The sequence below is a fragment of the Aspergillus glaucus genome (assembly GCF_001890805.1).
Source record: "Aspergillus glaucus CBS 516.65 unplaced genomic scaffold ASPGLscaffold_12, whole genome shotgun sequence".
Lineage (NCBI taxonomy): Eukaryota > Fungi > Ascomycota > Eurotiomycetes > Eurotiales > Aspergillaceae > Aspergillus > Aspergillus glaucus.
Window position 1 is genome coordinate 567748 of NW_019170464.1, and position 15104 is coordinate 582851.

General features: G+C 48.4%; 7 protein-coding genes across 7 annotated transcripts; 3 read left to right on the top strand and 4 right to left on the bottom strand.

Moving 5' to 3' along the window:
* Positions 1–1415: 1415 nt before the first annotated feature.
* On the bottom strand, positions 1416–4060 carry ASPGLDRAFT_58633 (Zn(II)2Cys6 transcription factor). The gene is made up of 4 exons (XM_022548327.1): positions 3951–4060; positions 1960–3884; positions 1777–1894; positions 1416–1716 (listed from the first exon to the last, which is right to left on the bottom strand). Exons 2-4 carry the CDS (start codon positions 3843–3845, stop codon positions 1675–1677), a joined length of 2046 nt encoding a protein of 681 aa, XP_022400233.1. The 5' UTR covers positions 3846–3884; positions 3951–4060; the 3' UTR covers positions 1416–1674.
* Positions 4061–4593: 533 nt separating this feature from the next.
* On the bottom strand, positions 4594–4986 carry ASPGLDRAFT_36277 (uncharacterized protein; the record flags this gene model as incomplete). Its single annotated transcript, XM_022544674.1, has 1 exon — positions 4594–4986. The coding sequence occupies one exon, from the start codon at positions 4984–4986 to the stop codon at positions 4594–4596; it is 393 nt and encodes a 130-aa protein (XP_022400234.1).
* A 1677-nt stretch (positions 4987–6663) lies between these two features.
* ASPGLDRAFT_1493253 (sterol desaturase family protein) lies at positions 6664–7612 on the bottom strand (the record flags this gene model as incomplete). Its single annotated transcript, XM_022542020.1, has 2 exons — positions 6664–7404; positions 7470–7612. The coding sequence occupies 2 exons, from the start codon at positions 7610–7612 to the stop codon at positions 6666–6668; spliced, it is 882 nt and encodes a 293-aa protein (XP_022400235.1).
* Positions 7613–8170: 558 nt separating this feature from the next.
* ASPGLDRAFT_74938 (uncharacterized protein) lies at positions 8171–9855 on the top strand (the record flags this gene model as incomplete). The annotated part of the gene is made up of 5 exons (XM_022549764.1): positions 8171–8393; positions 8466–8848; positions 8889–9171; positions 9257–9607; positions 9671–9855. The coding sequence occupies 5 exons, from the start codon at positions 8171–8173 to the stop codon at positions 9718–9720; spliced, it is 1290 nt and encodes a 429-aa protein (XP_022400236.1). The 3' UTR covers positions 9721–9855.
* Positions 9856–10965: 1110 nt separating this feature from the next.
* ASPGLDRAFT_87867 (ankyrin repeat domain-containing protein) lies at positions 10966–11151 on the top strand (the record flags this gene model as incomplete). Its single annotated transcript, XM_022550436.1, has 1 exon — positions 10966–11151. A coding segment is annotated over one exon (186 nt), but the record flags the coding sequence as incomplete, so codon positions are not given.
* A 439-nt stretch (positions 11152–11590) lies between these two features.
* On the bottom strand, positions 11591–13406 carry ASPGLDRAFT_74939 (uncharacterized protein; the record flags this gene model as incomplete). The annotated part of the gene is made up of 1 exon (XM_022549765.1): positions 11591–13406. The coding sequence occupies one exon, from the start codon at positions 13404–13406 to the stop codon at positions 11763–11765; it is 1644 nt and encodes a 547-aa protein (XP_022400238.1). The 3' UTR covers positions 11591–11762.
* Positions 13407–14440: 1034 nt separating this feature from the next.
* Positions 14441–14788, top strand: ASPGLDRAFT_411124 (uncharacterized protein). The gene has a single exon (XM_022545338.1). The coding sequence runs from the start codon at positions 14557–14559 to the stop codon at positions 14752–14754; it is 198 nt and encodes a 65-aa protein (XP_022400239.1). The 5' UTR covers positions 14441–14556; the 3' UTR covers positions 14755–14788.
* The last annotated feature ends 316 nt before the right edge of the window (positions 14789–15104 follow it).

Below are 15104 nucleotides of genomic sequence, written 5' to 3' on the forward strand. Positions count from 1 at the left end.
AAAGGCGACGATGTACATAGCGACTACCATTACGGCGGCTTACCCGGCTGCCCCGCAGGACCTGCCGCCACTCGGCCTATAGGGCTGACAGATGCGTGTATGAATAATAATAATAAAATAATAATAATAATAATCTTGTCCGTCGCCGGCCAACAGAGTAGGCACAGCAGCGGAGATTGGAATCTCCCTTTTACATCTGCAGAACGTGCCCTCCATTTTTTGAGACGCTGAAAGCTCCAAGCCATCCCACGGGGAAGGACAGAGATCATAGTAATATCCCATACCTACCTGCAATGCGTCTGAGGTCTTACTTCCTGCCAAACAGGAGGTACTTGTTCTGTCTTGAATAATATCCGTAAACTTTCCCGCAAACGCTTCCGCATTGTGTTTTGTAGGTCTTTGTCCGTTTTCGCTCAAAAACCCAATTGCGGAAAGAATTTCATGAATGCTGGGTTACTCTTTGGGTGACGGTTTCGAGCACTGTGCGCGCCATCCCTGCCCTGTACTGCTCCACGTATACAACGTACGGAGACCGTCGATGAGCCAGGATCGCTGTTGCTCCAGTAGCTCCACGTATCTGAGTTATTCATCGGTCAATAAAAAAATACCAATAGACTGACGTAAATGGCATACCCGCTAGGATGTGCCCTGGGATACGTTTTTCTTCTGGTGAAGGTACATGGCTCTCTGGGAGACGCAACCCTTGCGGGGATGCACCCCGCTGCACTGTTTGGGTTGATCAAGTAGTTAGCTCCGCGCAGGCTTGAAATTTGAATTGAATTTACCTTGGCCTTTTTTATTTTGCAGCTGTTGCAGGCGTGGGCTACTCGTGGAAAAGAGGTATTGTGATTACCTTTCGTGTGCTTTGCGGATGCCTTTCCCATTCTGTTATTCTGATGATGTGAACCACATGCGAGATATAACGAATCCCATGATGTTTGTCATTTAGATATTTATGGAATTTCCACAATGTGCAATATATAGTGGCGAACAATTGGTCTGCGTCCAATGACTGTAAGCAGAATGCTCTTCGCCATCGGAGGTAGTCTGAGGATGTCTCCGAAAGGTGAGGCCAAACTCTGTCTCTACGGAGTCAAGGCCTGCCGTAGTTATTTGAAAAGTAGCCACTTGATCGTGCAATGAGCCTACCGCGCAGGTCTCTACTTTGTTCAATAGCTAGTAGGAGATTGTTGGTAAGGGGGACGTCTCCGCAAATCCAAGGGATATTCGTCAACCACAAAGGCATTTTGGTACAACGTTTGCAATAAAACTATCTGAGTAGCTTCTGCATTAGAAATGCTCGTCAGCCTTTTAGGGACGCACAGAATAATGCCCATTACTTATTATTTGACATTGGTAGTTCACTCCATCTACGTCCTCTGGGGATGACTCCATTAGGACGCCTGCGAGTAAAAGCGGAGAGTAATGTCTAAATCATGGAATGCATATAGTACGTGTTTAAACCCTGCAGAGTGTAGAATGAAAGAAGAACTGGAAATTTAATAGAAACTCAGCGGAACAAGTCACTGGAACGGAGCACAATCTAAACGTTTTTACCCAAATGACGCAGACACTGGCATGTGCGTGCCAGCAGAGAAGCTCCCAGACTAGCAATGCGCTTGCTACAAGAATTATGGTAAGTGAGATGGGGACTGATGGCCAAGATACACCGGATTACCCGTCGTTTTCCGCGTTTAATATATCATTCCAAAAGTCCTGCAGGACGATAGATTAGACCTTGCCTGTCTGAATATCTAGAATTCCTGGATCACTTACCCAGTCAATTGACTCTGGATTCAACCACTGCACCCCATCAATCCAGTCGTCAAAGGTCGTTCCAAAGTCGTAGTCCAGGGGGTTGGGGCATTGGTATGGGTCGGTGGACAGCAGTGTTCTATGCAACCATGGTCAGCGCTCGGCCCTTCAAGCAGTCATCCCCATGGAATGGGACACACTCACTGTAGATGATGCAGGATCGGGCCAGCCTTTGCACAGATCTTACTGTGGGCCTGCAGTTGATCGAAGCGTGCCACTGCCGCGTTGAAGGCGGTGCGGTAGGCCATGTCGAAGGTATTCGGGTCATCGAGCAGGCAGGAGGCAAGGGCCAGCGCACCGTGAATGGCATAAAAGCTCGTCATCCCATATACCAGCCAGTGGTAGTGGCGTAGGCGTGGAAGGTCACAGAACTCGCGATGGATTTCCAGCAAGGAAGCCCCAGAGGCAACGCATTTCTGTCGTGAGGTGGCTCGGAATGGCGCGCTGCGAGATTTGCAGAAGGGTCGATGCAAAAGTAGATAGAGCTGATGCGCATACAGTTGCAGAATGCACCAGTGCGCATAGCTCGAGGTATCTAAAACACTTGGTCGTCCGTCCAACAGAAATACCGTGTCCCACTGCTCCTGCTCATGGGCTACGGCCTCATTTAACAACGCCAACGTGTTCCCGGCATATTTCAACGGACTCGAGAGATGCCGACAGATCTTGCTCGACAGCTGAAAAAGCTGGATTTTGAATCGCATGACGGACATTTGAGAAGGCTGACTGGAGGGGAGGCAGACAGCATCTTCGCAAATGTCGTCATCATTGACATCTGCCGGCATGGTGACTTGCACACTGAGGAAGGTTGAGATGTCCACATCTCGAAAGGAGATGGCCTGGTAGGTATGGAGCATCAGGATGCCAGCCCAACAGCGACGTCGGCGCTGAATCTCGATGCAATTCAGCAAGGGAGCCTCGTGATCGACATTACATTGCAGTGCAATGGCCATGTTCAGGGCCAGACCGAGAAGGGTCCAGGCCTGTTCGACGCCCTCGTTGTTACTAATCGTGTAGATAAGGATTAGAAGTCCCTCGAGGGTCGACATGTTGTGCCGAATCAGGAACTGGTCGTGTGACAGGCAGACCATGGCAGCAGCGCGGAACTGGTAGGAGATGCTTGAGATATCTTGCGCATCTAACTTCAACGGCCAAAGGTCAGCCAGCAGTATATCGTCCATTCCCATAGTATTGAGAGTCGCTGAGCAGATCAACAGTAACAACGCTAGCCAGGAGAGATCCACGTTCGAGCGATCCTGGCGGAAGGCATTGTACTGTTTTTGAAAGGTTGGCCCATGGAGGATGTGAAACAATGCGGACAGGCGCGTAAAATATTGGGTGACGAGGTAATCACAGCAGTGATCGGATGGAACCATGGCCACGAGCTCGTCCTTCGACACGCTCGGGCCTAGAGGGAAGGGAAAATATGGATTCTCTAGCCAACCGCCCGTCCCCTTTTCTTTCGGAGTTGGATGATCCATCTGGTCAATGGGTCGCTGCAGGAGAGCATCCCAATGGGCATTGGTGTACTGACGGCGGCGCTGCTGCTCATCAGGGATGGTTGGAATTATCTCTGAGAAGAACGGACTTATGCTGGGGAGCCGCTCGATCTGAACATGCGACTGGGAATGTGAGGAGGTCCCGATTGAGGCTGTTATTGGGGGCAAAGACAGGGGACTAGGAAGCTGTGGAGATGCTGGACCAACCCCCCCAGTTGTGTGATAATCTGGGCCACGATTCTGGGGAGAAACATGCTGCTTCTGAATGTGGTTCTTGCTCTGCTTGCCGGCGGCCGTATAGTCACAGGACACCTCACAGCTGCGGCGTTTACACGAGGAACAGGGCTGCCGGCGGTCACACTTGAGCTTGGAGTGACGGCAGGGATCGCAGCTTATTGGTTTTCTCCATCGACGTTTGGTTGGCCCCGTCTTCCCGAGAGGTGGTCTGGGGTTTGGAGTCAATCCTTCACTAGCACCAGTAGTAACCATCTGTTCCTCGTTGTTGTCTCCGAATGACCCTTCAGCCACCATAGTAGCATCAACACTGACGGCAGCAAAACGTACTCATAACTAACGTCAATCTAGTCAGTAGTGTGATTCAAGTAAAGAAGAGTCGGGTGGGGGCATATTTCTTACCCAAGCTTCTTCATCGTTACAATGCATTCGCCATTCTTATTCCGTGTATGGAATCATTTTACAATCTCCGTGCCGAAATCCGTGTATTTCGGAGATCGGAGATACCAACGGGGCCCGGGCCAGTCAATGCACTGCGAAAAGAAACTTTTCAAGTGAGCGCCCCGGGCTTTTCCTTTTTCTTTCAAAAGAGCAGTTACTGAATAATTATTCGGTGTAGGTGGTAGTAGTAGTAGTAGTAGTAGTAGTAGTCCTCATTAACCTGTCCTAGCTAGCTTTTAGATACATGCAGCCATGCAGGGTTGAGCCGTGAGCTCAGCTCGCGGCCATGAAACGCTGGGGTCAACACAGGCGGTGGGTCACGGTAGTATTGCCGTGAGAAGAATGTGAAAGCAACAAACAATACTTCAAAATGGACGTCCTCCTTGCGTTCATCCGCTCCCTTCTTCCTCCATGCAGTTTCTCCCCCGAATCACGGCATGTTGCGCATGTTTTAAACGCCGGAACTACTGCCGCGGCGCCGATATTACCTTGGTAACCGCTGCCGTCAGTGTAAACCACCAATGGTGCCTGTTGTTGTTGTTGTTGTTGTTGTTGTTGTTGTTGTTGTGTGATTTTATCGTGTACTTCTCTAGCTCTTTCCCGCTCATGGATGACCACTTCTGAAGGCGCTTGCCATGGTGCCCGGATAAATGCACACCGGCTCTCCCATGCTCCGGCCAAAGATTCTGGGGGAGCTAGTGGGCATCCATCCCTCTTCCTGGCTTGCACCTCCAAGAGGGTCCACCCCCCTAACGGTGCGTTCATCTTCCCGTCGGCTGTTGAGGATGCCGTCCAGCCCGTGGGCTGGTCCGATGCGGATTCTAACTGCGGTCTCTCTGACCATTCGTTCCATCTGCACCTTCATTGGTGGCAGATAGAGCTCCACATTCAATGCCGCCATTGCGGTTGTCCGGAACGCTCCCCCCATTATTACTGCCGCCCTCTTCTGTACCGAGGCGAATTGGCGGACAATATTGTTGCTTTCCTTGGCTGACATAATCCCAGGTTGGAACCACGCTGTCACTCCATAGAGCATCTGCGGTATAACTACAGCTTGATAGACTTTTCTCATCGCCAAAAGCGAATGTGCCCCACGTTGAGCCGGACAAACCTCGTAATGCCGCGAGGCTTTTCCCAGCCTTGGCCACCATCTTTTCCCGGTGCTCACTAAAGGTTAGCGTTGGGTCGAGTATTCAGTGTAGGTCTATGGCTGCAGCATGACTTTTCCGGGGCACATAAACCCTAATCCTACAAAGCCTTTACCCCAGCGGACAATTGCCACTCGGTACTTGTTGCTACATCGGAAACCAACCAACACTCACAATGACATGTATTCCTTCGTAAAGGAGATGGGGAGCAAGGTCTTTGCATCTCCCTAGAATAGTCTCTTCCGACAAGAGCTGGTGTCGAGAGTGAATCAAGGTGCCAGGCAATTTGATATTTTCAGTCAGCTCTATGCGTAGTGCACCCGGTAGTCACGATAGCGAGACCAATGTCGTTGCTTTCTGATAAAGTAGACAAATAGGTAACATACCACCTCCAATGAAAACTAACCCCTCGTCTTTTTCTCTCGTTATCGGCTGCAATGGCGGTCAGTGTCCCGGGTGTAGGAGGTAAAAGTAATTGCACGCGGAGCGATCAGCCAAACGCGTCACCGTCCGGTAGCTACGAGCAGATAGTCAAAGGGCAGGCACTGTATTTTATCTTTGGGATCTTGCTACAAAACTCTTCGAGTCGCAGCCTCGATGTCAGTGGTTTTTCTCTGAGTAGCTGCAGTTCAAAGACCGGAGGGGACAGAATCGGGGAGGTACGATTGGTTTGCACAACATAGTCCCTTTCATCAATAACTGACAGCCTCATATTATATAATTGTGTTGCATCCTCCAGGCGGGAGAAGTTGCCATATGATGCATAGGGCAATGGGTGACCATCTTTCAGAGCCAGCGAGGTCATCATTGCTGCCATGTTGCCATACGACTCATCCACAAAGACAACGTGATGGTAAGGGGTATTTTACGAAGGCTGAACTGCGGAGACCTCTTGCGAGGCCTGCCTGAACTTGAACAGCATCTTCCCATTACTGCGCCATGATTATGGATGACTCGCGTGTCCTCGGGATATCCTTGAAGTCGGAGAGCGAGTGTACGCAGCATGATATATACTACATACGATACAATATTTATAAATATCGAGAATTGGTCTTTAGCGTCAGCTAACGTGTCTTTGTCTATCACCGTTGATAGTGCCTGAACCAGTAAGAAAACCATCAGCACGCGGAGTTCACCGGGAGGCCGGGGTTGTCTCCGGGTGTCTTTCTTACTCTTCTGGGCAAAACCTGCTCAACTGGCAATAATATTATATTATTTCCAATTAATACCCAGTTGCAAATAGAATACACGCAGGGTTTTTTTTTTTTTTTTTTTTTTTTTTCACACAGTATGGGCTTGCCCCTGTACTAAGTTTTCCCTTGTAGGTTTAGATAGAGAGCAGCACCCCATACTTTCGCTGACGGAGCGTATAAATTTATTATTATGATTATTTATTAATCCCCAGTTGCTGTTATTGCATTGGAGAGACAAAGTAGGGGGTTATTATCAGAGACAACTTCGGAGTTGTCTATAAGCCTTTCGTAAAATGAATTTATAACATCTCCGTTGGCCATTCATCTCATTGGCACTATGCCAGCTTTTTCTCGATATTCCGAATTTCCGTGCTCTGATGAACCCATTCTTTTTGTCGTGTATCAGTCTCTTTGCTCCCTAGTTCGATGTTTGGCTTCCGATAGCTTCCTCCGATACGGTCCCAAATAGTTGTGAATTGACCATAATTGTAGTTGAAGTATAGATGGTGCATTGTATGGCATGCAGAACCATTTATCACTGGATCATGCGAAAGGAAATACCCATCATGGATTCCAACGGTCCAGAAATTGACAAACCCAAACAATCCAAGGTATATGAACTTATGAAGGGGGAATAACAATGGAAAAATGTGATAAGGGAGGCTCTGGGACCATCCATCCAACGGGTGGAAGGCGTGGGATGCAAAGGGGGTCGGAACAACCCACTTGTGGTGAGGTTTATGCAGCCTTTTGTAAAGCAAAGGATGATGAAGAGACCGGTGGATCAAATAGATAAATAAGTCTGTGAATAAAATAAAAAGTGGCACGGAAAGAAGGGTATAGCCGGTGAAAGGTGCTTCAGAAAGGGCATGGTAAAGCTTTGAGTACCCGCGGACCTCTGCAAGAAAGAAAGGTGCAGTCAGCAGCGCCATGACTGGCATTGCTGAAGATGCCTGCCGGATCTCCATTTTGATCTGGCCCTTTTGAAACCGTGGATGCTCCTGAAGACCTCGATCAAAGACCAGAATGTAACTTAAGCTGGCGCAAATAAAATAAAGCATGAAGCCGAAAGCCCTGCGAAAAGCAAGAAAACTATCAGTATCTAAAGAAAAAGACATTCGGATTGGGTGATCTCATACCAGGTAATGAGGAACAAACTCAGGAATTGCCGTACAATATGAGTCCTTTCCCATACGTTTAAGCTGCCCAATCCCTTCAAATATATGAATGCATACACATAATCAAAGACAAACTTGTCCGCAATATCAAGAACAAAATCCATGGTAAGGGTAATTGATAGTCAGCTGTCAGGAGTAATTGGTTGAGTTGAATGAGCAGTTATGGGAACCAAGCGTAGTAAATATAACTGCACGGTTTTATGCTTCGGTGACTGAACTCCTGAACTGTATATCTCCGAGTGGTATTCTAGTCCATCGGAGCTCGTTCAGTCGTTCATGTCCTGGGCAGTCTCGCTAGTTAGTTATAACTCCGATATTTTACCGAGGGATATCGGAGTTAACTCTTTTTCGCCACATTTAACAAATCCGAGTCCGATTATCAGATTGATAATGGCAAGTGGATTCCCTGGATATACTTGGATTTTCTCATCATACGACAGGAATCAAAAGGTCCCTTTGGTGCCGTTGGAATTTATTCCAAAAAGCAAAGATACGTCTTATTCAATTTCTCCATGAACAATCCATGTTCACTTTTAAGGAAAAATATTTCCCCATTATTCCCACAATTCACCCGCCTGAGCAGGATGATAACAAGCATACATGAACTATCTGGAACAATGACAGCAAACCGAGAACATACTAGGAAACGGCAGCAGGAGGAAATGGCTGCCCATATATCGCCTAGGTTGTGCAATAGCTCCAAGCCGTACAACATTGTTATTGTTGGTGGTTCTTACGCTGGCTTGTCAGCTTCATTGGCCTTGATGGCCTTGAAGGGCGGCCAAACGATACCATTTGCGGCTTACGGAAACTACTCTCATCTGAGAGCGGCTCCTCGAGTGCAGGACCTACGCATCACCATAATTGATCAGAGGGATGGTTTCTGTATGGTACCATTTCATGTACTCGATTCCTCGAAACCAGTTTTGCTAACTGATGACGATTGATATTGGACAGTCCATACAGTAGGCACGCCGCTGGCCCACGTCTCACCAACGCATGTGACTTCCATGTGGAAACAATATAGTGGTTTCCCAAAGTTGAATCGGCCCGATGTCACCTTTATTCACGGGACAGCCACCGGTATCAACTGTGGCAGTCAAACCCTGCTCTATAATGATACTCATAATAAGCCACAGTCCCAGCAATATGACTACATTCTTGTGTCAACCGGCGTTCGACGCAAATGGCCGATTGTGCCGAGAGCGGACAGTTTTCTTCCGTATGTAAAGGATGCGTCCAGCTACTCACAGCAGATACTGGCTGCTGAGAAGTTGGGAGTGGTGGTTATCGGAGGTGGTAAGGAAAGACCACTCTATTATGTTCATTTTGAGATACTGGTTCTAATTGATCCCTTTGGTAGGTGCTGTGGGTGTTGAGTTTGCAGGGAAGGTCAAGGCCAATTATCCCAAGACTCCGGTTACTTTGGTTCACTCACGGAATCAGCTCCTCTTGAATGAACCACTGCCGGAGGAATTCAAAGCCTTATCATTAAAGCTTCTCCAAGAGGAAGGCGTTCAGGTCATCCTTGGCAAGCGTGCTGCAGTCGATGAGCTCCCGGATCAGACATTCTATGTCAAGTTCCAGGACGGTGGCCGCCTACACGCTGGCCTAGTGATCATGGCTGCTTCCCAGGCTAGTTCTTCAGCTACCTTCTTACCTCGTGAAATCCTCAACAATGACGGAAGCATTATGGTTGATCTTCAGTGCGTATTCCACTATTCCTTCCTGGCTTTGAGGCTGGTCAGTGACATATTTTTGGCTAATTTATTGCGATCTGTATAGATTAAGATTGAAGGGTGATCCATCTCAGTCTGGTCGCATGTTTGCTGCTGGTGACATCACAGACTGTCAAGGAATTAAACTGGGAAGCAGTGCTATGGTCATGGGGAGTGTAGCTGCTGCCAATATATACTCATCTCTACTACACAAAGAGTATAAAAACCAGCCATTGCTATTGGAAGATTGTCCCCAAATACAACCAAAAATGGCATTATCTATTGGCACGAATGCCATTTGCTATGCTGGAGGTGATGCGAAAGTCCAGTATGGGAACGAGTTAGTCGAGCCATTGTTTGGTTCTGACATGGGCTGGCAGAGTAAGTCGTTTCTGCTTTTTCTCATTTCACAGGTAGGACCCTTTGCTAACGGCAACATGTCAGGAGTGCTGAACTCCCTAGGTCTTGAGGACCACTTTCATCGACAAAGATAATTGGAACAGATGGCTTCTTCTTTCCGCCACATGATGTCAGCTTCAATTGGTTGGTCTGAATAGACCAGCATTAGCCCTATATTTCATTTGTCCCACCCATATGCATAATACAAAAGACAGCCTTAACGAGATGCCATTATAAAACCAAAAGCCAGTTCGCATAGTAAAGTCATATCGAGATCTACCTTGGCACAAAAGGTAACAAACAGACGGTATAGATTGTAACTAACCAGTTAACTAACCTATTAGTCATTAACGATTTAGAATTAACTACATAGTTAACTAACTAGTTATGTAGACGATTTTCCCCGATAATCATTTCGTTATCTCCGATTGCATCTCCGTCGGAGTTCAGTACGGCGGACTAAAAGCCTTCAACGGCCAAAACTCGTGATCAGTGTAAATATTTTAGTACCACACCGCGTATGGCACTTAACTACGCATATTGATTAACTCCGGGCTGTCGGATATATAGTTATATATATACGTGGGTAGACATTACGGCACATTCTAAGTGTGATGCCTCAACGCCTCAACGCTGCCTCAGTGGCTGATATCAATGAACACCACTATGCAAGCAAACAAAGAGAGCACTCAGCATGGTTACAGAGGTCATGGATAAAAACCCCTTTTTCTTGTAGATAGATTCCTTTTCTTCTTTTCTCTCCAGATTTGATATTCTCATTGATGGCTACAATAGTTTAGATAGGAATTCAGTTCATTAATATCTACTATTCTGAGCCCGTAGCATAATATAGGCTATTAGCATTTCTTATTTTATGTTGAATCAAGACTAAAGATCTGTGTTTCCATTTACAAGAGCCATGAGTTCTGCTCTTTGTACAGTTTCTATGTCCTGTCATTGCCTTGACTTTTCCAAGTATCACAGCTAACTGTCTTCCGATTGGATACACGATTAGATACCCATGGAGTAATCTATTCTTGTTTTGATCTCTATTTGACGGTCTCTTTCAATAGCGATGTATCGATAGACTATCTACTGGGTGTGACGGCTCAATGGCTCAACGCCAGACAAACAGCACCAACATATCAAACGATGCCATCATACAAGCAATATGGGCAAACAAGGGCTTAAGTCGCACCACACAAATGTCTATAAAGACCGTTTATCGCCTAGATAGATTTCCTTTTCTTCTTCTTCCCCAAATTCGATATTCTCGTCGTTAGGCTACCTAGTCTAGATATGAATATTATTCGTTTTATCTGCTAGTTTCCGATCCCGTGACACCACTGTTTTGGGCAGCTAGAAATGGGCATGAGGCAGTGGTGAATCTGCTCCTTGAGAAGGGTGCTGATACGAGTACTACGGATAAGGATGGCCGGACACCACTGTTCTGGGCAGCTAGGAATGGGAATGAGGCAGTGGTGAAGCTGCTGGAAAATCAACACGCGACAACTCTCCAGAACGATTTTCATCCGCCACACCGTCCCGCATCATCACAACCCACTCATCAGTTCCATTAATGGAAGTCATACAACGTTGCTTCAAGCACCATGGCTAATATGTGGTTTCCTGGTGTTGCCATGTAATATGAATTCACGCTTCAACGCCCTTAACCCAGCCCATGACCCTGTGGGTGGGTTGTGTTAGGGCACAATCCCCGCCCAACCGACCCGTCTAACATCTCTACTGTCTGTTCATGTTCCTCATCAATCATTCTGTAGATAATTATAAATGATATTCCTATCTAGACTAGGTGGTCCAAAGATGAAAATATTGAATCTGAGGGAGAAAAGAACGAGGATCCTCTGGTCAACGAAGAGCACTATCTGTAACCTGTCCATCTTCTCCAGGAGGACTGAAGCCCCTGAGGCCGTTTCTATGGCCTCGTCATCGTCAATTTGTCTTATCATCATCAAATGCGCTCTCCCGTCGTCAGCGGTCGTTATCCATTGGTCTCAGTTGCTATCTGTCAATATCAGTCATCTGCCGTTGACTGCCACTATTGGTGGTCGTTGGCAGACATTTGCCGTTAGTCAACAGTTATAGTTCCCAAATACTAAGGCTGGGACTGCAGAATCTACTTCTCAACATCCTTCGCTGTCCCCATCACCTTGTCAAGACTCTTGTCTGCTGCCTCCCACTCTCTCTGAACAGCCTCCAGCACCCAGTCCCCTCTCGGCTTAAGCCTGAATTTCCGCTCCCTCGGCATCGTCATGAATCCCACCACGACCATCTCCCACGGATCCAATACTTCACCGTCTATCAGCTCGAAATCAAATGCCCACAGCAAACTGGCAACCTGCATAAAGGTCCCATCAGTGGCGACTCTCTTGCCCTGGCAGATCCGTCGACCCTGTCCAAAGACTGGCAGTGGAAGGTCGGTACGCAGTTTGGCCTCCTCCCCAGCGTCGCCATCACCCTGCTGTAGCCACCGTTCAGGTATGAAGTCCTGTAGGTCTCCCAGCGCGGGATCAAACACTGCTTCATCTCGACCGATAGCCCATGCATTTGCCATGACTGTGACCCCCTTGCCGACCTTAACACCCTTAAACTCGTCATCCTGGTCTGCCCGCCGAGGAATGGACCCTGGCGAAATGGGCCGCCACCGGAACAGCTCGTGGGCCACGGCATCAATGAACGTGAGCCTCGAGCGATCTGAGAAGCGCGGGAGGCAATCGCGTCCGACCACCTCGTCGAGGACGGCGTGTGCTCGGGCTACAAAGGAGGGTTGGTACAGCGCTGCAATGAACAGCCACAGCAGCTGGCGCGGGGAGGTCTCCATACCGCCCTGGATGGAAGTAGCCAGGGTGAAGGCAAGATCAAGGTCCGCAACTGCAACCGGGGAGGCAGCCTGGGTGTACTTCTCTGTGGTGGCAATGGCCTGCTTCGTGGCATTCCAGCCTGCTGAGTCCCGCCCATGTTGGAACAAACGCATGTAGAGGTCGACCTGGGTGGCGAACAGCCGGTCTGCGGCGCGCTTCCAGGGCGACAGGAAGGAAGGCAGATGTCGCAGCGGCGGAACGAGATCGGGCAGGCCGGGGTTGGCGGCGAGATGGGTCACCTGTGTCTGGATATCGATGATCTCGTGCAGAATGGGCTCCCCCTCGAATCGTGGAATGCGCAGGCCGTAATGCAGCCCTAGGATGACGCTCGACTGGGTGCGCTCCAGGAGGCAGTAGGTGGTATCGGTGCTGATCATGCTGCTGTCGTCCTGGCTCTGTCGCACCGCGTTGGAGAGGTCGAACAGCAGCTGTTTGGACTCCAGTTCCATCAAGGACTGATACTGTGGAGCAGCGACCGCGCCCAGGCTGGGAGCGAGAATCCGGTGATGCAGCTTCAGGTGATCGTCGTAGTCGTGCATCAAGGTGAATCGCGACTGGCCCGGCTCGGCACCGGTGATCATCTCCATGCTGACCGAGGCCGGACGGTTGCTATACCACTGGCTGCGGCGGCTGAACAATTCCGTCACGGCCTCGTACGAGTTGAGCACGACAATAGGTACGATTCCAAACAGCTTGGGCACCGCGATGGGGCCATTTTGCGTAACCCATATATCCCAGTTTGCCAGCGGCTTGTCGATAGGCGAGGTATGGAGGTCGCCGATGAGGGGGAGCTTGAGCAGAACCTTCCCCTCCTTTTTGCTTTTATTCCTGATGCTCACACAGATCAGTGTCAACAGACCAACGGCGAGCGCCACCACGACTAGAGAGGTGGTAGCCATGCCAGATTTGCTATCGAGACTGGGACAGCAGGAGGCGCCAGGATAGTTTTGATCTTGGATGCTAGAGAAGCTGTCAGATTGACCAGCATCCACACATAATTCAGCAGTTATTCAGCACTGTGGGCCAAGTCCTGATTACCCTTCCCCGGAAGCTATCGGATTGGGCCGAAAGCGACGCAGGATTCGAATCCATACAGCGTCCACGGACTCTTGGAGATATATCGCTTGGCACCGTTTGCCCTACATATATCATATCCAAGTAGAGAACAGTACATACGACCATAGGGTGTGGAAAACAGGGCTTCCCGTCTGCTCAGCCGTACTTAAGCCACATGTTAAGTGCGGGCCAACCGTCATTTTTGCCCTTCGCTCACTATTGCTCTAAGGGTGATTTCCAGGTGAGCACTAGTTGAGTGCAGGTGATTGGGGTGATGCCTTTACAGTCGAGGGTGAGCGTTGGGGTGATGAGTGGGTGAGCATGGCCTTGCGAAACCAAACAGTACTAAATGATTATTTGGCATAAATGGGCTGTTGTTTTGCTTGAGCATCATCTTTTTCTTCTTCATTTTTCTTTCTTGTGTCTTTCTAGAAACAGTTCTGACACTATTCACCTTCTCAAATATGTCACATGATCATGGGCATATGGCCGCAGAAGATCAAAGGTTTAAATTAATCCAACAACGGCGCAAACTCGCCGAGTCTCAGGGATTTACCACAGCTTATCAACGTGAGACAGAAGAGCAAGACAATGTTGTGTGCCTAAAGCAAAGGGCTCCTGCCACTGAAGCCACATATTCTAGGGCAATTGAGAACTGGTGTCTGTAAGTAATGCAGATTGACTGTATCTGGCACAACTAATAAATATGTAGTTGGTGATTATCTCAAGATGAACCTGAGAGCAAAAATTTTGCAAAAGAAGAGCCTGATCCATCTGCTCAAACACTAAAACTCTTTGCAGAGGATTTTGTGGTTACTTGCAAAGGCATACCTTCTCAGTATTCAGTGTGTCACAACATGTCCTGTTTTGTAAAATGATCCCTTGTTAGGATACAAAGCCGCATAGCGGACTTATGCATGTACATAACGCGCACGTGCGGTTAATAAGCACCCGCACATCACATGACCGCGACATAAAGTCTTAACCTCGCTGATGGCCGAGGACAGGACATCAGCGATTAGTACCGTGAATACTACGCATATACTTCTCATAACACTCACTGCGCTATCTATAGACCTTCTCTCACATCCCTTGCCAGGACAGGTGGTTGAACCACCAGAACTGATCATTGTTGGAAATGAACAGGAGTGGGAGGTAGAGGAAGTCATTGCATCTCATATAAACTGCTGACAACTGCAGTATCAGATGAAGTGGATAGGATTTGATGAGGATCAAACATGGTATTCAGCAGGAAATTTCAAGGGTTCTCCACACTGCATACAAGACTACCATCAGACATACCCTGATAAACCTGGACCACCGCGACGTTTGCCTGAATGGTTGAGGGCCTGGGAGGAAGGAATAGATGAGGTTGATGATCACCCTGATGATAATGTGCCTGCATAGAGTCTGGGGACAGACTCCACTTAAGGAGGGGGGTTATGTGACGGCTCAACGACCAGGCAAACAGTGCCAACATGCCAAAAGATGCCATACAAGCAATATGGACAAACAAGGGCTCAAGCCGCATCGCACAAAGG